This window comes from Oreochromis aureus, linkage group 15 (assembly GCF_013358895.1).
Source record: "Oreochromis aureus strain Israel breed Guangdong linkage group 15, ZZ_aureus, whole genome shotgun sequence".
Lineage (NCBI taxonomy): Eukaryota > Metazoa > Chordata > Actinopteri > Cichliformes > Cichlidae > Oreochromis > Oreochromis aureus.
Genome location: NC_052956.1, coordinates 25,700,432 through 25,722,316, shown reverse-complemented (window position 1 = coordinate 25,722,316; position 21,885 = coordinate 25,700,432). Strand labels below are relative to the sequence as shown.

Sequence of the window (21,885 nt, the reverse complement as noted above, 5' to 3'; positions counted from 1 at the left end):
GCCAGATGTTTGTGGAAAAGTTGAGCTCAGAGCTTCTTTTGGCTGCTGGATTTTGTGGCTGCTCCTTCCTCTTGGCGAGTTTGAGATCTGGCTTCAGAAGCTGGAAAACAGCTCGTGGTTGTAGTATGAAGGGTGGAGGCAGCTGTAGTTTAGAGGAGGAGCTAAGGACATATTTACCTCAGCTGACTTCCATCTGAGACAGGGTGACCTTTACTTCATGTACAGTCTGCGCCATGTTAATTAAAATTATTGTGAACAGCTGTTTCTGCAGCTGGGCGGATAGCACTATGAACTACGACCCTTCAGCCTAACTGCTGACCAACCAAAGGTTAAAGGTGAAGCAGTGTTTAAGGCCTTACTCTGGTCTGTTACTCGTGTCAGTCCTGAGGAAGCGGAACTGCTCATCTCTGGTTTCCACCTGCAGAATAAGAAACTGTGGCCATCACGTGACCTGTAATGTTTTCTTACTATAAACCTCTGAATTGTGCAGGTTTAGCTTATAACTGAGCAGAGCACTGAGGTGACAGCGCCTCCATCAGGTCAGACTGTGAACTACAGCCCCACCCTCTGACCACCTTGTGGCTGCTCCAGTACTAATATGCGTAGATGTCACACATTTGTAGTTTTCCAGCCACAGATGTGTGCACAGTCAGATCCCTTCAAACAAAGTGAAACAGTTGAAGCTCCCAAAATCAAGACCACAAATAGTTTTTAAACAAGATTTCAAGCATTTCTGAGCGTAGAATCTACCTGATCAGTGATGTAGAGCTGGCATGGACACTTTTATCAAAATTATAAATAAAGTTGCCCCCATCTGCAAATTTAGAGAAGCATGCCGAACCAATTCTTGGTTTTCTTCCCAGCTGTCCAGGTTCAGACCTGAAAAACTAAATCTGAGGGAGACTGGCTGATTTTTAGACGGCTCAGAAATCATTCAACTTCCTGAATTAGAACTCTGATTTGGCCTTTTGATCTTTCAAAAACTACTAAACACCTAAATGATCCTGAAAAATTCTGGAAAATAATAAAAATCTTCTTATTGGGACATAACTACCAATGAGATCTCAGTGTTGTTGTTAAAGACTCGTGCACTTTAACAAAAAAATGTGACATTTAAACTGCTTTAAGGAGCATTTTCTGTCTTCAGGATCTTTATTAGAATCTTTATATCCAGATGATATCCAGCTTAATGAACAGGAGGCTCTCTGCAACTACTGAAACTGAATCTGTGGTCCAACCTTCAGCTTTTCTCCTCTAAATGTTTTTGATGTCCACAGGACCTGAAATCTACCTTTGTTCTCCCTTTGTTGAAAGGAGGTGATCCTTGAGATGTTAATAACTACAGGTCCATATCCAAATTGTGTGTTCTAGCTAAAGTTCTAGAAAAGCTTATTAGTGAACAATTGAAAGACTTTTTGGACATAAATTCAGTTCTTTCCGATTATCAGTTGGAATTCAGAAAACAACACAGCACAATAACTGCTGCTTCTTGCTGGGTGAACGACATTATTGATGCAATGGACTGCAGAAAATACTGTGCTGCTCTTTTTCTTGACTTGTCAAAGGCTTTTGATACAGTTGACCATGCTATTTTAGTAAACAGACTGAACAGTGTTGGTCTATCTGTAAATGCTGTAAGTTGGTAATCAAATTACTTGTCAACTAGAACACAGTGGCGTCCAAGCTGCTGGGTCTTCTTCCTCTTTTCTCTCAGTACCCAAAGGAGTTCCTCCTTCCTTTGTGAAAATTTGTCAAACACTGTATTCCATCTTTATGCAGATGACACATTATCTACTGCTTTACTAGTTATTCTCGAATGGCAAAGAGTTGTTAGCTACATTTCCTAAGATTAAAACCATTCAAAGGACTGAGTCTGAAATGGTCACCTCTTATAAATATATAGGTATCATTACAGATCAGAATTTGTCATTTAAAACTCGCACTGAAAGGCTCATGTCCAATTTAAAACTAAGTTACTTCTTTAGAAATCTTGTTTCTGCCTCCAAGTGAGAAAACACTTGATTTAAGCAACTTTTTTTTTTTTTTACCTTTATTGGATTAGAATGATCTCCTTTTTATGAATGCACCTGCCCACTACCTAAAAGAGGTTGGATACTGTCTACCATTTTAATTTACATTTTATTACTAACTGTGAAAATATTGTACATCACTGTTGTCTGTATATTGCTGCTAAATGTCCATCTCTGTATATCTGCAGACTTTCCCATTGGTTGCTGTTTATCTATAAATCTCTCCTCGGGCTGGTTCCCTCTTATCTGTGTGTTTATATGTGTAAAAACCACAACCAATATAGTGCTCATTCTCACAACGTCATACAAATGATTTTTCCTTAAAATCAAAACAGAACAGGGGAAAAGAGACTTTTAAATACACTGCTCCTGTTTCTTGGAATTATCTACAGAAGGAACAAAATGGAGTTTAAGTCCATTTTAAAGGAGCGAGAGAATAACTCTTCTAGTCAGTGTGGCTGTTTTTAATGTCGCTCTTAATGATGTTTTTACATATTATAATTGTATTTATTTTTTACTTGTTATGTCTTGTAACTTTTGCTGCCATGATGGCCACTGGAAATGTTTTAAATCTCAATGAGACATTCACCTGGATAGATAAAGGATAATAAAGTGTGTGAAAAACTTCCCTCCTGTGCAGGCAGAGCCGAACAGTCATATTTCATGTAAACATTCATGACCGTTTGCTTTTCTTTATAAAACCTTTGAGTTTACATTTCGGCTGCAGAGTTCCTGCGTTTTATAGAGCTCTGATAAATGATGACCTCAGCAATTCTGTGATGATGTGCTGCAGCTGGTTTCTAAAACGATGTAAAGACATCCAAGTTAGAAGACGTCTGAGAAAACCTGAGTCAACTGTTTGACTTCAGGTGTGCTCGCTCCATCGAGTCGCTGCTGCTGTGGCCTCCCCTCTGCAGGTCATTTAAGTTCATTGGAAAACAAAAATAAAATGAAAGTAGAATCAAATACAATAAAGTAACAGCAGCGTCTCATGCTTCATTTTGCATTTCATTCGTTTTCACCAGTTGTTTGTCCACCTTCATTTACCACAGCTGCTGCTAGGGTAACATTACGGCATTGGGCGGCTGCCATGGTGATACTACAGAGAGCAGCCATCAGAGAAGCGCCCTTGTGCTGCATTCACTACAGTTGGTTGACACTGGCAGATGAACTCTGAGCTGTAAATGTTTTGTCGAATTTCTCTGTGTGCCATAAACAGCATCATACTGCATTCAAGGCCTGCTGGTTCATCTCAGCTTCAGTACCTTGTGAGCGGTACTTCCTGTATTGGTTGGCGCACCAGATGATGTATAAAAATGCCTACAAGGAGCCAGGTCACCAGCTCCAAGCATCTGACAAAATAAAAGCTTTGTTTCTTTCTAAACACATGATCGTAACCATCGTGTATAAGACAGAGCTCGCTGCTGTGACATCACTTTTTGTTTTTTTCCAATCTTCAAAGTCTTTTTTGGGGGCATTTTGGTGCCATTTTGTTTCCAGAGCTCACCATATTTGGATGAGATGGCACAGCATCCATGTTATTGGTGAGATAATTAAAAAGTGCTCCAACAGCACAAACATAGCCCACAGGTTCAGTTCAGGGGCTCTAATTAGCTGAGGTATCTGCTAGTAGCTACCGGCGCCTGTGTTTTGTCATTCACCGGTTAGTCACAAAGGCCACACCCCTAATACTGCAAACTTTAAGCCTTAATACAATTTAAACAGGTTGTGATATTTGTATCTGACTTCTGATATGAACCCAAATAAACTGTTAAGACTCTCTGTTCTTCAGTGTGTAAAATTATGTCATCTGCATATAGTGACACCCTTCTTCTGGTTATTCCTCTCTTTTACTTCCTCTTTATTCTGTAGCAAAAGTTTAAAACGGGTGTTATGAAGGCAGAAATTCTCTGTAGAGAACAAGCAATTTGTGTATCAGACTGTAAACATGTTTATTTCTGCTGTGAAGTTTTAACATGGGAGTGTGTTGGGGACTGCAGGGTTGTTGTTGTTTCAGCCTCAGAAGTCTCAGGTTGTTTTTTTCTGGCTGCATTTAAAACCTTTGTTCGCTTACTCAAGTACTGACCTGCAGCGTGCCATCACCATCGCTGTAGATTCAGAGAAATGAGAAGTTGCACTAAACCAGTGTTTTAAATAACTGACTACTGCATTAATCTTGTAAATGGAGAGGCTTCAGGTCTGTCCTCTTAACCTCTAATAATGTTAAAATGATCCTCAGGAAACAGATCAGCTTTCTCGGCTCAGTCCTGTGTGCTGACGGTCAGCTTGTGTTTTTTCAGCTTTTAAAGAAAAACCTCCAAAAAAACCCACTTCCTGTTGAAAACTGTGAGTTCAGCACTCAGAGAGCCAACTTCGTTTGGACCTTAAACACATCAACTCCCCTGCCATCACAGCAGCGAACTAAACATGTGGAAGAAGTCCAGATATCACTCCACAGGTCCTGGAAAGAAACCCAGCTCTCTGCAAAGGATCACTGTCATCTGACCCCCATTTAAATAAACTTAGAAATTAAAAATCAGAGGACATGAAACTCTCAGAATGAGTTTCAACCTCAACTTTTAAGCCATTTTCACCTCATGAAATAATAATCTGTTCTCATGTCAGTAAAACTTTCTGATTTGGCCTTTCTGCTGTGTCTAGGTTTAGTGAATATGAAATCCTGCACAGAAGAAGAAGGTTTGACTCTCAGAGGATAAAACTTGAGGAAGGATCGATTGATCAGTGATCGACAAACCAATAGATCAGACTGCAGGTCAGAATATACCCTCCATATTTCATTCATTTCCCCAAAAGTAGAATTATTATTTTTTAATCAGGAAAAGATTCCTCTCAAAACTACAAACGTCTTTTTTTTTCTGAATTATAGATACTGATTTCCAATCAAAAATCAGTTGACCTTAAATGTCTCAGTGTGTCAGATTTAAATCAGAAGATTTTATTTAAAAACCACTGAATTCAAAGAAATTCAAAGAGATTTTTTCTTTTATTCTGGTGATCCAATGAAAAGAATAATTGCAGGGTTTATTTCAGTAAAGTGCAGATTTAAATTTTGTTCAGAACAAAGGAAAATGTCTGTTTGCTGTAAAGAATTTAAATCAAATGAAATTAAAAACAAGAAAAAATTAATGTTTGTGTCGCATATTTTAAAAACATTGTTAAAAAAAAACTGAAATCAAAGAACAGATTCAGGTTTTTCTTCAGAGTCACAGATTTTGATCTTACTCTGCTGGATGCAGAGATTAAACCAAATCTTCATCACAAACTGTCGGAGAAAGAAAGAGAAGCTTGAAACATTTTTTTTTTTGTAGCAGAAACTCAAATTTTCAGAGCCCAAACTGAAAGTGACACAAGAACAAATACAAACACTCATATTCTGTGGAATGTTTTTACCTGTTTAATGTCCGTATTAAAACGTAGATAATTGAAATTTCTTCCTTAAAGCCTTAAAGGTTTGATTTATTTTTGATTTTAGTTTTAATTCCGACACAAAGAAAGAAAACCCGACCAGCAGCAGCTGCATGAAGACTAAAGACTAAAGCACGTCTGAGAGGAAAACAGGAAATAAAGTTTAATTTCAAACCTCAAACTGTAAAAACAGAATCAAAAGGGGTTGTTTTTGTCCGTCTGATTCCCTCGTTTCTGTCTTTATTCCTATTTTAATCACAGTTGGAGCTTCAAATATGAAAACATTAAAGCTCAGTTTAAAGTTCTGAGGATTAAACCCGGTTCCTGTGAGCGTTGTTGTGATAATGCGTCTGCAGTTTGAGTTCTGCTCTGCTGTTCCCTCCATCACACACCAGGACCATCCACCAGCTGTCATTAAAGTGGGCAAACAAGAAATGAGCGACACAGGAAATGTTTGTTTACACTGGCCTGGGATCAACTGACTCAGCTAAAGCAGACACTCCCATCATGCCTTTCTGCTCAACATCAGAGGAGGAAAAGAGTAAAAAAATAAAAACTGATGAACTGACCGTGAAAGACGAAGTGAAGAAGGTCAGGAGAAGGAAACAAAGTAAGAGAAGGAGGGAAGGAAAACGGGGGTCTCTGAAAGTCTGGCCCCCACTCTGAGCCTCCGTTTCCCCCTCCGCAGCACCACAGAAAAAGAAAACATTTGTGCAGTGTATGTGTTAAGGGCGTTTGGTGCGCCGCCCGCCTTGTACAGGATGAAGGATGGAGTTTGACCTACATTTGAGTGACCCGACCCACCCCGTCACCCCCTCCTTCCTCTCCCTCACACAAGTTTGGGCCGGTGAAGTTTGGGATGGGTGTGTCGCTGGTCGATGAGGTCAGCTGATCTGACTGCACAGCTGAAACCTGCAGACAAGTTTCAGACTTCACTTTGTTTGTACTGCAAAACTATGGGCTCAAAATGTGGTCATAAATATTTTGTACTTGTAAATCAGTTTTGTACTTGTAAATCAGGATTTGTATGTGTAAAAAGAATTTGTGTGTGCATAAAAAAGATTTGTATGTGTAAAAAGAATTTGTGTGCGTAAAAAAGATTTGTGTGTGGACTTAGCCAAAAAAACCCTGCAAGTTACAAGTACGAATTTTGACCCTATTTTTCTTCCTTTCATCTGATTGGTCAATGTCATGTCAATCATAAATGTAACAATCCAATCAGAGAACAGATGGGTTTGGCTGTCAGAGGGGCGCTTTTTTTGAACTGCAGGTCTTTGAAGGGAATAAATGCCCTTTTACATGCCAACCCAGCGTTTTCCTTCATCACCACGAAGGAAAACAGTCTGTGGTCGTCCGAGTTTGGTGATTTTTGTGTCACAGGTCTACGTGTTTAATACAGGGACTTCCACAGCCTTTTCAACAGCGCTGCAGACCGCAGGGGGGCGGGCAGTGTTTTGGAAAGCGTTCTTCGTTATGAATTAGCATACATGTTTTTATTGACAACATTTGAAGAACTAGCAAAAAAAACAGAAACTCTTGTAGAGGACATAAAGTCAGAGATAGAAACGACAGGGAGCAGGTGCATCTAGTACAGGTAGAGCTGCTGCAAAAAACCACAGAGCTCAGCAGCCAGCGCAACAAATTCTGGATCCTTTGCTTTTAGTTAGCATTAGCAGCACATCCTGCCTCCGATGTGAAAGGACTTTTATGCTGCGCACTGTGACTCACAGCAATGGTCCCGGGTCAGCCCTGACTTTGTGTTAAACTAATCCTAAAGTAATAATGGTATTTCTAACCACTGATATACCACAACTTTATCCTTTCAACAGCTGCTGAAAGTTAGGGGACCTAGCTGCTATCGGATATTTATATAGAGATCCTCCAGCTTCAAACTGTATTACCCTTCAAAGACCTGCAGTTCAAAAAAGTGCCCCTCCGACAGCCAAACCCATCTGTTCTCTGATTGGATTGTTACATTTGTGATTGACATGACATTGACCAATCAGATGAAAGGAAGAAAAATAGGGTCAAAATTCGTACTTGTAACTTGCAGGGTTTTTTTGGCTAAGTCCACACACAAATCTTTTTTACGCACACACAAATTCTTTTTACACATACAAATCTTTTTTATGCACACACAAATTCTTTTTACACATACAAATCTTTTTTGCACACACACAAATTCTTTTTACACATACAAATCCTGATTTACAAGTACAAAACTGATTTACAAGCACAAAATATTTATGACCACATTTTGAGCCCATACAAAACTATACTGAGGTAGTTCTGACCAATCAGAGCAGCTGCAGCCAGTCAGAGGAGGCCAGGTGTGTTAGAAAAGTAAAGAAACAACTTTTATCAGTTCACTTAGGCATTCAAAGTGTGAAAGAGACCACGTCAGCTGACGGCACGCCAACACTGGTCACACGACAGTCTGCAGGTCATGTGAAGTTCAGGACCTAAACTCAGGAACGGCTCAGAACTAACCTTAGAAATAAACTTGGAACCACTTTCTGCTGCAGACAGTCACCTTCAGCAGCATCCACCTGCTTTCAGCGGCTGAACACAAACCCTGCTAATGTTTTGTTGGTCTCAGTGTTGTAGTTTTAGTTTTTCATCAAAGCTCTTTAAACTCATCACTGTGTGAGTCGAGTGGATCTCCAGCCCTAAACTAAGTAACCTAACAGCACAAACAGCTGTCAGTGGTTAAATAAACCAGACGAACCTGCGGGTAACCTGCTGAGCGGAGTTTATTTGGGTCAGGTTTGGTTAGAGGTCAGCTGATGTGCGAACACAAACAGTCTGACAAGCCTGAGTCGGGCAGTGGACGCTCATTAAAGACTTTAGCAGCATTGTCGTGGGGGCTGTAATTCCTAGAGGTCTGATTCTTAGAAGTCTGTGAGGAGGAATGACCTTTGACCTTGCAGTAATGTGCACCCCTGCTCCCGTGGAGCCAAGGATTTCTGCTTGCTGTTCACAAAGTGTAACCGGCATAGAAACTGAGTCTTTACTGTTCTTTATCTCACAACTGAATCAAAACTGTCTTTGTTTACATAAAAACATGCAAACTTTCTAACAATGAACAAAACTTTACAAATAAGAAAAACCCACATTAAAACAAACATCTGCACTTTTTTCTGATGCTTGTTTTGTGTGGGTTTTTGAGCATCACTCTGTCTCTTGTGTATTCGGAGTAAATTGTCCTCGTTCTGCAGAAACCTTTACTAATGTCACTTTCTGGATGTTTAAAAATGTCCCTCTGACCAGAAAACTCTCCTGAAGGTTCACATGTTCAGAGTTGCTTCTAGAAAAGATTTTATATATTTTTAAAAAAACCTTTACTCTCTTCACAGGTATGTAAAAACAGAGTACTTTACATTTCTGTTGTAAGAACATTATACTTGTATTCATGTTACTCTTTATTGTTGCAGAAAAGTCTTATGTTTACAGGACCTCACTTTAGAGATGAAATCCTAGAATTTTACTGCTCAGATGGTCTGTTAGTACAGTAACCTCACAGCATGCAGGTCATTAAAAATGACCAATGACATGGAGCATTTTTAATGTCAGTAAAAATACTTTAATGCACTCCAACAGCACAAACACGGTCCAGAGGTCCAACAGCAATTTTATGAAGAAGGAAATTACTTACAGAGACTAAACAGTTGGTGTATCAGGCTGTAAACATGTTTATTTCTGCTGTAAAGTTTTAACATAGGACTGACTCACTTTAGTGAATCATGGTAATAATAATCAGTAAAGTGAAAAAGTGTCCTTGAATACTTGAAAATCTCTGCATCTACCTCTGTACCTCCTCTCTCGAGTTTGGAGAGTTTTTAAATGTGAGGAGGTTTGAGGGTGCCGTCACCATGAAGACAGGTCCTCCTTTGTGTCTCTAGACTTAGGCGGGATGTTTGAGGCCCTGTAAAGCACTGAGGTTCAGGTGAGGTCCAGGTGAGTTTCCTGCTGCAGAGCTGGGACGTGGCTCAGTGAGCGCGCTCTGTGGTTTCTGCACTCTGACTTCATGCTCCAAACAGCTGAGCTCAGCCTCCTACTGCACAAGCCTGCGACTGTTTTCTGCCTGGAAACCGTTTTTTATGGACGGATCGCCCGCCTCTGTTTTTCTCCCCCCTCCTTCCCCCTTTTTTTACTTCACAACCTCGCTGAACTTGGAGATGAAAATGAACTCACATCACCCCGGCCTGCTGCCTCTGTCCCACTTTCATCTCTGCAGCTTCTCTGACATCCAGGATGTATTTGAGCCGCCACCGCCGACCTGAAGGTGCTGTGAGGCAGCAGGTGAAGCTGAAGGTGCATCCTTGTCTGACTTAGACAGGATGTCATCACTTCCACCGCACGTGTCACAACGATGACGACTGTGGTGATGATGATGATGCGGCTGCTTAAAGGGTTAACCCGCAGCGACAACAAAAGAGGGAGGAAGAGGAGGCGGTGGGTGCTGCCTTTTAGCCCCGCCCTGAAATTCTTTATTGGAGAGGCTGTTTACAACCTCGCCGCATAGGAGTCCCCGGGTTCATCAGCCCTGCGGGGAGGGGGCAAGGAGGAGGAGGGCTCACGAGAGCGAGGAGAGAAATGTTACAGGAAGAAGACAATAAGAGACGATGGCGAGGCCTCCGGAGCCGCCGCTTTGTTTCTTTGTCTCGTTTCTGTGAATTTAACGTGCACATGTCTGAGGGTCCGTGTGCACGTGAGGAAGAGGAGGGAGAGGAAGAAGAAGACGAGATTGTGTAGTTTCAGCTCTGCAGTGAAGGCACACACACACACAGACACACAAAGTGTTTACATGTCCCTGCTGCAGCATGAAACAGTGAGCACATCACAGCCACACACCAGCTTCACTAAAGAAGGAAACCAGCTGATATCTGCCCACATCGTCAGTATTTTTCCACTTTTTAAGATTATGTTCACATGTATTTGTCATTTCAGCCACTAAAGCTTCAACTTTTCCAAAGCTCAAATTTTAATTTTTTTTTTCTCCAGAAATACAATAAAATGCGCGTCTAATCCTTTCTGTATTGACAGCAACATGTCAGTGATGTCAAGCTGTTTCTGTCATGTCACCAGTAAAATTATTTTTTTGTCTTAGCAGTGTGTCTCATTTCTGACATTAAATCATAAGAAAGCATTTTTAAAATGTATTTCTGTTTTACATGATCACAATTCAAAGAATATGTATGTATATTCACAAATTAACTCCTAAAAGTAAACATGAAAGTAAATGTACCTGTGTTTGACAGAAAAGACCTCATTAAAAACCCTCCAAAATAAGATTCTGATTTTCAGTTAAATATAGAATATTGTAAATGTGCCATAATTGTTTTTATTTATGTATTTTAGGTAAATGAGTGTGAATAAACAGGTCTTTCTTAATGATACTGAATATTTAGAGAGGCTGAGACAGTCAACACGCTCCACACTCAGTGTATTTACTAACGTTTTACCAAGATTTTAACCGTAACCGTTTAAAAACATGCCGGTGACGCGGTGTTTCCGGTGTGGCCGTGTGTCTGCAGTATGTTTTTGGCGCTAGTTGGCCCATTTTCCCGGGTTTTCTCGGTTTTACCTGCTTTCACCTGTCCCTTTTTGTTCCTTTTTCACTCCATCTGCAGTTTACATGACTGTCGCGCGCGTCCCCGCGGTCCCGCCTCGCGCCTCCCAACCTTTCCCCCAGTTCGAGCGCGCCGCCGGGTTCACCGGGTTTACTCTGACACCGCTGACTCCGCGGCCACGCCCCCCGACAGCCACGCACCCCGCCGCGGGCCAATCGCGTGACGCTCACGTAGTGATCACGCACCGCCTCGCTCGTGATTGGCCGCGGCCCGCTACACCTTTGGCTGTGATTGGCTGCGTGTTACCACCCGCCAGACCGCTCTGAATTTCGTTTCTGTGTTTTTTGTTTTTTTTCCGGTGCTCTCAGCTGAAGCCAGTCTGCTGGCAGCGGCTCAGCGCTCCGACCGAAGCTCCAGCCGCTGTTCCCGGAGCTGCCGCCGACCCTTTCCGCTCCTCCGTCCGCTCTTCCTCCTCCTCAACTCAGCCTCGCTGCTGTCAGGTCAGTCGGCTCGTACTGACGGCTCGTTTCCGAAAACTTGGAATGTTAGAACTGCGCGATACTGCCCGGGGCTCCAGAACCTCCGGGTTCGGGGTCCGGGTTCGGTGCCCGGGGACGGAGCGGTTCTGCAGCCCCGGTTGGGTTGTTTCGGCTCGGCTGGGCTGGGCTGTGTTGGCGCTGTCTGCTGGTTTATCTGAGGTCACAGTGAACCCGGTGACTCCTGTGTGTGTGTGTGTGTGTGTGTGTGTGTATGTATGTGTGTGAGTGTGTGTGTGTGTGTGCGCGCGCGCGCAGTAACAACAGTTGCATCCCTGCAGTGCATCGCTCGCCGCTGCAGAAACTTTACAGATGTTTTCTTTGTTTTGGTACAGCTGCTGCTTTCGGTTTCGTGCCGTCGAATAATCAGCAGGACAGGATTGACTGATTTGATTGATTTTGATGCTTTCGGGCGGCTCTCAGCGTCGTTGTGTTTCAATTTGTTTCTTTGCTAAAGGTGACAGTGAAACCTGTAGTTTGAGTTTCACCTGGCGTGTTCTCACAGTTCTCTAACACAGATTAATTGATTAATCATATTTTACATTTTTTAGTACATTTTTTTTTTTTAGTCTAGGTTTGTTTTTGCAAGTGTGTTTCAGTCTCTTGTGTGCCAGTTTGTTGGTTTTCTTTGTTAAACATGACATTAATTTGATTATTTTGATGTTAATCATTCAAATTTTTCACTGCCTTTCATATTTTGGCTAAACAGTTAAATTGATTTTCATTCTGTTAATGTGACAGTAAATTAATTATTTTGACATTGATCAGATATTTAGTCAAACCAAAGATATTTTCTTTGGTTTGACTAAACAATTAATCCCTTAATTGAAAACCTGTTGAGCATTTTATTGTGTTGAACTGACACAATAAAATGTTAAAATCATTTTAGTTCATTTTCATTTGTATTCGGCTCTAATAGGAGACGCCTGCATCATTACTGCTGATTTAAAATAATCACGTTTTCATGAGTGCATGTTTTACCTGTTTAAACAGTGTAAAGCAAATATTTGCACCTGAAGCTGAAGTGTGAATTCTGGGTGTTTTTGCTCTAAAAACCAGTTAAAGTTATTTTCCATGAAATAAATCCTAATGTGGCGTCTCTGATTTTCCTGCAATATGACTGTGTGAATCAGATTCAGCCTCAGTTTCATCCCAGAAATCTGCACTGAACACAAAGAGACTGCAGAGGAAGAGAAACCTGACAACACACCAGGAATCATTCTGAGTCACGCAGAAAAAAAATCTCAGAATTAAAAACAGAAAGTGTGTCTGGATCAATAAATGCATCCCAAGCTTCTCAGTCAGGTGTGAGTGTGTCCGGGAACAGGTGTTATTACTCGTGCAGCTGAGCTCAGATGATTATTAGCACGTTAAAGGTGGCGAGCGGCGTTCATGTAGGAGTAAACCTCATTGTTTTTCTGTCAGTAGGTGTGGTGTGTTCTTGTGATCGTGGGAAATCAGAGCGCGGGGTCTGTGTGTTTGTGTGTTGAAACGGATTGTTTTGTCCAACGATACTTCCTGTCAGGAGCTTCCTCTCTCTCTCTCTCTCTCTCCCTCTCTCTCTCTCTCTCTCTCTCTCTCTCTCTCTCTCACACAGTGCGAGTTGGTTCATGTCAGTGTGGGAGGAGGAGGAGGAGTGGGCGGGGCTTGTTCGTGGGTTTTTTTTGTTTTGTTTTGTTTTTTTTATCCCCCTCCTATTTTTGTTAGCACCTCCCGCCATCAATTCTGGGTGCAGTGAGGTTCCCCGTCAGGCAGAGGTTGGGTGTACCCACTGCATACCCCCCCCCCCTCTCTCTCTGTTTACATCGTTATCTCTCACCCCTCACTACCCCTCCTCCCCCTCTTCCTCCCTTCCTGTACGTGCTGCTGAGCAGATGCCAGCCAAGCAGCCAGGAGCCCTTTGTCCCCGAGTCACCTCCCACCTACAGTTCTCGCCCCTTTCATTTATTTATTTATTTCCTGACGTGGTGGATGCGGCTCAGCCGGAGGCGGGAAAACTGTGACATCATTGGTAATTAGATGGGTGGTGTTCGGCTTTACCCTCGGAGTAAGAGGAAGAAAGAAAGAAAAAGAAGCTGGGCTGCGAGGCACATACTCAACAGTTTATAGGATAGTGAGCACAAATGGTGCGTTCAAGACATATGGGAGAAAGAAGACGGTCCACTGGCTGCTTCCTGTCGCCCTCAATTAGCTTCCAGAAGTTGCCGATGTAGCTAAAGCCCAACAGAAACTTCTATGAGACCAGAAGAAGCAGCTGGTTGTGGCTGAACTACCTTCTGCCCATGTCTCTACCCATGTCCCTCTTTAGGTTTCCAGAAGCTGTCCAGTCAGATGAAAGTGGGCTTTGATTGGAGCATGACTGATATAAGATAAAACTTTATTAATCCCTCAGGTGGGTTCCTCTGCGAAATTCAGGAAATTCGATATACCTGTGAAGCTGATATTTGCTATTTGCCATTATATCGTTATCAGAATGTATAACAGCCGAAAAATAAATTAAAGTAAGGAAGACACGGGAGAAACGCCCTTTCGTGTCCTATCGTGTCCACGATAGGACACTCTGCAACTTCGCTGTTGGCAACATATGTTTGGAAACACCCACCAAATCCAGTCTTTAAGTCTAATGTTATTAGCCGTTTTCGGGTCCAAACCTCGCTTCAGGTCCCAAAGTCAAATGAACACTGCGGCATAACTGAGAGTTAATAAAATTATCAGTGTGGCTGCTTTACCAGGTGCTTTATAATTGCATTTAACATCCAGGCATCCATGAAAACAGGATTTATGAAGTTTAACAGAGTTCGAAGTTAGCAGGGAGTTAGCTCGCTAGTTTCCATCTTTAAAAGTTGCTGCAGATGAATAGTGGTAATAAAAACCCAGAGAGGCCAACAGTGATTACTGACCATTTTTGGGCCTTGTTCATATTAAATAGAACAAGATACAATGCGTTAAAATATGTTAAAAAGACAACAGCCTTAATAAAAACACAGTAGTTTGAGCCCAGAAGCAGGGTTCATACGTCATCATTTAACAACCGGATAGCAACCAACTATTGATCCGAGCGGAGGTAGGCAGAGTGTAATCAAGTGATCCTTGACTTGTGATAATAAAATAAGGATTTCTTTTACTGCATCATCATAATATTGCTGCAGAGACTCATAAATAACAACAACAAATATCTGGGAAATTTGTTCATGTTTCCAATGTTTTAAATTTTGAATCAGGTTTAAACACACATTTGGGTCAGGCTCTAGCTTTTAGGGTAGGGTGTAGCCGAATGTGCCAAAAACTGTAATTCCTCTAACGTCCAGCAGAGGATCCAGCAGTGACTCAATTCCCAATAACGCTCAGTCCTGAAAGCAGCATTCAAAACAAAAAGTCGGGGACAGAGAGAGAGGGAAGACATGCGGCAAAGGGCCACGGGTTGAACTCAAACCCGGGCCACCAGCGCCATTTGGTCATAATTCTGCGCTTCTGAGCTGATTTTTGCTTTAAAATCACAGAAAATAATCCAATTAAAGTGATGAGAAACACTAAAGAGTCCTTTTAAAACTGACCTTTGATTCTCAACTGTCCTCAGGTCAGCCATGTGGACAGACAGACAGACAGCAGCAGCCATGGAGCAGAAGTCGTATGTCGAGTACCATGACTTGGAGGCTGCCGAAGCGCTCGTCAGCATGAGCTTCTGGGGTCAAAGGTCGCACAAGCCCCGCCCACTGACGCCCACCTCCGACTCCTGTGACTCTATCCAACTCCACTCAGAGGGCACAGATACACCGAAAGACCTGATCGCCCTCTCCTCGTTGGTAAGAACCAATAAAGTCAGAACGTTAGAAAACGTTAAATGCACACACGCATGACTAAATGACCTCATTAGACACATTGTTACCATATTTATAAAAATTTTCATTATTTAGTTAACTACTTTATTTAAATAAATTTTTCTTCTATGAATGAATTCGAAGCACATTTGGCATCCATCTGACTTACACCTGTTTTCTCTCAGTGTATAACTCCGCCTCAAAGTCCAAGCTTTGCCGAGGCCTCTGCCACTCCCATCCTCACCATCGCCTCCAAACCGCACTTGCCCTCCCCCGCCCTTCACAGCGACCCCCATGCCGTCACTTCAGAGACCTCAGCACTTGCACCTCACTCAGAGTCGGCCTGTGTGGCTCCACCCAGCAGAGCGATGGCCACCAGTGTCATCCGCCACACCGCCGACAGCCTCAGCCTTCCTCTGCCCAACACCGAGCTGTCAGAAACTTCCACACAGCCTCCGCTGCCAATTCTGCAGACGCTTCCAGAGGAGAAGGACGACCCTCCCCCAACTCCTGACACCCCACCATCGCCTCCCGCCTCAGCTTCTCCGCCTCACTCGCTGTCTTCCTCACCGCTGCTCTGCCAGGTTTTCCCGGTGAACGGCCGAACGGGGATGATTTCCGCCTTCGTCCAGGCTCCAGTTCAGGTGCAGGGGCCGGGCGGGCCCAAGCCCATCCTTCCCCAGTCTCCCACTCCCAGCTTCGCCCAGCCGCTGCTGCTGGGCTCTGCCGTGCCGCAAGGGACTGTGATGTTTGTGGTGCCACAGCCACCCGTGCCCCAGCCGCAACCGGGCCCGCAGACCGTCATGACCTTGGGCAACACCAAGCTCCTCCCACTCGCCCCAGCTCCTGTTTACATGCCTTCAGGAGCGAACAGCGGCACCTCGCAGGCAGACTTCTCTCGCAGACGGGACTACGTGTGCACTTTCCCTGGGTGCAAAAAGACCTACTTCAAGAGTTCACACCTCAAGGCTCACCTGCGCACACACACAGGTATGAGTCACCTTAGGGGAAGGAGAACCACAGGCAGACAGTGAACTCACTGCAGATGCTTACCTGTCCTATAGACAGTGAACTAAACACAGACAGACACTCACCTGTCCTACAGACATGAGCTAACCACTCACTTCTCCTCTTGCTCCACAGGTGAGAAGCCGTTTAGCTGTCACTGGGAGGGCTGTGACAAGCGGTTTGCCCGCTCCGATGAGCTTTCCCGCCACCGCCGCACGCACACCGGTGAGAAGAAGTTTGTCTGCAGCGTGTGCGAACGGCGGTTCATGCGCAGCGACCATCTGACCAAACACGCCCGACGGCACATGACTACCAAGAGGGCGTCATCGTGGCCCGGCGAAACCCGAGACCTCAGCAAAGGCGCCCTGCCAAAGGGTCAGAATAGAGGCCCAGCACTTCCTGTTGGCGTGCTGGTTCCTGCCGCCAACTAACTAACAGACTAGTGTCACTCACAGGGCCATCTCAGGAGCCCCGGGGGGAGGGGCCAAACACCGACCAGACTCTTAAAGAGTGACTGTGACTGGTTGTTTCAATCAGCTCCGCCCACCACATCAGGACGATGTTTTGTACTCGGCTACGTTTACACGACCTCAGAACAGGGTCAGACACACCTGGACTCGTTTTACAGGGACCTGTCCTGCTCACTTCCTGCTCTGAAGGGTAGCTTAGCATGAATGCCAGTTCAAAATAAGCCTCAGTTATCTAAAACCCGCCTTCCATTCATGATCTCTCTAAAAAAGCCGCCATGGCTCAGATCACACTGGCTTCTCATTGGCCAGGGTCTGGAAGCCTGCTGAGGGGAGAATAGTAGATTTACTTCAGCTATATTAGTATATGGAAGTTCAGGAAACAGGCACCATTGATCGAGGGCGTTTTGTCCTTAACCGACCAATCACCATGTGTTAGCAGAATGCTAACAGCTTCACTGTGAGAAAAACTGAAGAACCTTTATTACCAGGAAGTGATTGCTCTTCTATATAAGGAGATCTGTCACTAGCTGATGTCAGCTTGTCACAGAAGTGGCAGGAAAAAACCCCCCAAAAACCCAAAACCCCGTTGGTCCCGTGATTGATGTTTCAGCACATGTATGACGCAGACAGGAGAGCAGAGCAGGTCCCTTCAGGAGTTTAAGGCCGTCCTTCGAGTGGAGGAGGCGCTCAGATGAATCCAGTTCTTTTCTATGTTCATGCTGCCGAGAGTCAAACGATCTGAGTGCCGCTGTTTTCCTGTTACTTTTGTTAACGTAGACATAGCCGTTGTCAGCAGAGGACGGCAAGCTTTCTCCACCATTCTCAGGACATTTTATTTCCACAATCCACAAACACACCGCCGCAGGAGGAGGAGGAGGACCTGAAGGCACCAGGCTGCTACTCACTCACAGACACCCACACAAAGCCGACGTTGCACTGGAATATTTTTGAATCTCACTTGTTTTTGTACTCTCTCTCTCTCTCACCCGCCGTGTACCATCACGGCTGCGTCTTTTTAGCAACTCGTTAGCGACCTGTTAGCGACTCGTGTGCACTCTTATTGTTTGCCAAAGCCTCAGTATCATGCTTCTTAGCCCACTTCTGTTCTGACTGTAAATACTGTAAATATCTTGATATCTATATGAGTGTTATGTGTAATCCGATCTACATTTATTCACAGTACGAGATATTAATATTTTAAGAGTCTGTGGACAGTATTCGTTACTGTGATACTACCTACTATCTTTGCTTTACACATTATTATTATTATTATTATTATTATTATTATTATTATTATCATTGTTAATATTATTATTATTATTATTTAATAAACATTTGTTGAGGAAAGTGCTGTTTTTGATAGCTTGATTTGGCCCATAGTGTAGCCAGTAAAAATACCTCATGTTATTAAATGTTATTCTTAATAATAACAGCTTATATTAAAATAATCCTTTTCTTTTTCTTTTGAACATTTGCCTGTACGCCACGGTGATGGTGAAGAAAAAGGCTTTTATAATAAAATGTTACCACGAGGCTGGCACCAGCTGGTTTTTTGCGTTTGTCTGCATTTATTGTTTCACTAAGAATTTCAACGGGTGGAAAAACTTTACTCTTTAATATATTTGTGATTTTTGACTAAAAGTCGGATTTTGAACTTGGCGTCTGTGTTTTAAGCAAAACTAAAACGCTGCAGTGAAGCACTCTGCTCCAGCCTGACTCATGTTACTGATCCAACTCCACAGTAAACATGCAGCACATTTTAAATCCACATGGATACACTGGGGGTATTTGGGGTTCAGTAACTTACTCAGGGACACTTCAGATGGATGCAGTAGTGGAGGAACAAACCTCTGACCTCAGAGTGATCAGCATCTTGCTCCAAATCTTGAGCCAGTATAAACACCATGATATTTTTGGAGGGGAACACTCAGGTTGGGTGTAGCTTTTCAGTAAAGTCCCATACTGGATGTTTCTTCGCATGCAGGCGAGTGAGTGAATTCAGTGAATAATCAGCATCACTGACCTCAGTATAAACTGATGTGGTGTGTAAACTCCACCACAAGCTGCACTGACCTGATAGGATAGGTGTGTAATCAGCATACTTCAGTCTGTTTTTCACCATGTTTAACATAATTCAGCAGCTGCGCATCCTGTACAGATCCAATATCTGATTTTAAAAGAAATGTATTTTATGTTCACATAAAACATTTAAATTTCCAGTTTAACACGTCACTTGCTCTGCAGTGCTTACCTTTGAAAATAATCTCTCATCTTCTTGATGCATTCTCAATCATCCAGGAAAGTAAATCTCCAAAAGTTGAATCTGTTCATCTGGACGTAGCGTTTTGTGGGAGAAACGTTTCGTCACTCATCCAAGTGACTTCTTCAGTCTCAGCTGACTGCAGGTTTCCCCAAACCTTATAAATAGTACATTTGCATAATGACTGAAACCAGCCCACTGAAGGAACAATGGGCTGTGAGGTCAGTTCCTTAATCATAATTATGCAAATTCCCATGACCATTGATCAACAATCACTGACCAAAACCCACTGATCAAAGAACACTGATCAATGGCCATGAGTACCATTCACAGAGAGTTGGGGAATGGCTGCAATCACAGCGTTGTAAGATGGCGAAAGATGTACCCTTAGGCCCCCTCCTCAATTCAGAGATGGTCTTTCCCTTTTCACGTAAATGGCCTCCTTGACTCCGCGCTCAAACCAGTGTTCCTCCCTGTCCAGGATGTGTACATCCTCATCGTTGAAAGAGTGTCCACTTGCCTGTAGATGTAAATAAACTGCAGAGTCCTGGCCTGACGAGGAAGCTCTTCTGTGTTGTGCCATCCGCTTCGCTAGAGGTTGTTTGGTTTCCCCGATGTATAAATCCTGGCAATCCTCCTGGCACTTAACAGCGTACACTATGTTACTCTGTTTGTGTCGGGGGACCCGATCCTTGGGGTGGACCAGTTTTTGGCGCAGCGTATTTTGGGGTTTAAAAGCCACAGAGACCCGGTGTTTAGAAAAAATGCGTCTCAACTGTTCCGATACTCCTGACACATATGGGATCACTACAGGTTTTCGCCTGGGCAGCGGTTGTCCTTCTCTCCTGGATCGGCTGGAGCTTTCTTTAGGTGCCTTCCAGCTTTGACAAAAGTCCAGCTGGGATAACCACATTTACTCAGGGCCTTCTTGATGTGCTGTTCTTCTGCCTCCCTGGCCGCTGTGTCAGTGGGGATGGTGTTCGCTCTGTGTTGTAGCGTCCTGATGACACCCAGTTTGTGCTCCAGTGGATGATGAGAGTCAAACCTTAGAAACTGATCCGTATGCGTAGGTTTACGGTACACATCAGCTTTTAGATGTCCCCCATTACTGATGGAAATCTCACAGTCTAAGAAGGCTAACCTGCCACTTTTCATATCCACCCTGGTGAATTTGATGTGTCGGTCCACCGAGTTAATGTGATCCGTGAAATGTAGTACGTCCTGAGATTTGATTTTCACCCAGGTGTCATCCACATATCTGAACCAATGGCTACGGACGAAAGTTTCGGCCTGTCTCAGCAACGCAAAGCCCCCAGCATCCAACATCACCATGGAGGAGAGGAAGGCACTCACATCACTTAGTGATGACAACAACATTATCATCCTTCCAGCAGACAAGGGTAGGTGCACAGTATTGCTTAACCAGAAAGACTATCATGAGAAGATTTTGTCACTACTCAGTGATGAAAATACTTATGAGCCCCTGAAACGAGACCCAGGAAGTGGCTACAGGAAGAGGGTCATAGACTGTCTGAAGCAGTTAGAACAAGACACGGCTATCGACCGGACCTCATACCACAGGCTGTACCCAGGGGAGTCTACACCAAGTCTGTATGGTTTACCAAAAATACATAAGCAGGGTGCACCTTTAAGACCAATTGTCTGCATGATCAACTCGGTCACCTATAACATCTCCAAGTTTCTGGCTTCGATCTGTGTTCGCTCTGAACACCACATCCAGAACACCCTGGATTTTGTTGAGAAGGTGAGAGTTGTCATTATGGAGGCAGATGAAACCATGGTCTCGTACGACGTTACATCTCTCTTCACTTGCATCCCAGTCACGGAAGCGTTGGAGGTAGTCCGTAAGAGATTACAGGATGACACCAACGTCAGCAACAGGACCACTCTCAGCATCGACCAAGTGTGTTTGCTTTTGGAACTGTGTCTTTATTCCACCTACTTCACATACAAGGGTCAGTTCTACAGGCAGAAACATGGGTGTGCCATGGGCTCCCCAGTTTCACCCATCGTGGCCAATTGGTACATGGAAGAAGTGGAAAAGAGGGCGTTGCTATCCTACCCTGGAACACCACCAAGCCATTGGTTCAGATATGTGGATGACACCTGGGTGAAAATCAAATCTCAGGACGTACTACATTTCACGGATCACATTAACTCGGTGGACCGACACATCAAATTCACCAGGGTGGATATGAAAAGTGGCAGGTTAGCCTTCTTAGACTGTGAGATTTCCATCAGTAATGGGGACATCTAAAAGCTGGCGTGTACCGTAAACCCACGCATACGGATCAGTATCTAAGGTTTGACTCTCATCATCCACTGGAGCACAAACTGGGTGTCATCAGGACGCTACAACACAGAGCGAACACCATCCCCACTGACACAGCGGCCAGGGAGGCAGAAGAACAGCACATCAAGAAGGCCCTGAGTAATGTGGTTATCCCAGCTGGACTTTTGTCAAAGCTGGAAGGCACCTAAAGAAAGCTCCAGCCGATCCAGGAGAGAAGGACAACCGCTGCCCAGGCGAAAACCTGTAGTGATCCCATATGTGTCAGGAGTATCGGAGCAGTTGAGACGCATTTCTTCTAAACACCGGGTCTCTGTGGCTTTTAAACCCCAAAATACGCTGCGCCAAAAACGGTCCACCCCAAGGATCGGGTCCCCGACACAAACAGAGTAACATAGTGTACGCTGTTAAGTGCCAGGAGGATTGCCAGGATTTATACATCGGGAAACCAAA

The 21,885-nt window shown here is 43.8% G+C and overlaps 1 protein-coding gene across 2 annotated transcripts; it reads left to right on the top strand.

Moving 5' to 3' along the window:
- Nucleotides 1–11,369: 11,369 nt before the first annotated feature.
- klf11a (Kruppel-like factor 11a) lies at nucleotides 11,370–18,409 on the top strand. 2 transcript variants are annotated; one of them, XM_031729819.2, is made up of 4 exons: nucleotides 11,370–11,529; nucleotides 15,143–15,368; nucleotides 15,569–16,373; nucleotides 16,527–18,409. In XM_031729819.2, the coding sequence occupies exons 2-4, from the start codon at nucleotides 15,150–15,152 to the stop codon at nucleotides 16,820–16,822; spliced, it is 1,320 nt and encodes a 439-aa protein (XP_031585679.1). In that variant the 5' UTR covers nucleotides 11,370–11,529; nucleotides 15,143–15,149; the 3' UTR covers nucleotides 16,823–18,409. The 2 variants fall into 2 exon arrangements, with proteins under 2 accessions (XP_031585679.1, XP_039455031.1); XM_039599097.1 differs by lacking the exon at nucleotides 11,370–11,529 and adding an exon at nucleotides 11,553–13,957.
- The last annotated feature ends 3,476 nt before the right edge of the window (nucleotides 18,410–21,885 follow it).

Coding starts and splice junctions, on each gene's coding strand:
- klf11a (XM_031729819.2), top strand. CDS start 15,150: ATGTGGACAGACAGACAGACAGCAGCAGCCATGGAGCAGAAGTCGTAT. Junction 15,369..15,568: donor TGATCGCCCTCTCCTCGTTG/GTAAGAACCAAT, acceptor GTTTTCTCTCAG/TGTATAACTCCGCCTCAAAG. Junction 16,374..16,526: donor TCACCTGCGCACACACACAG/GTATGAGTCACC, acceptor CTTGCTCCACAG/GTGAGAAGCCGTTTAGCTGT.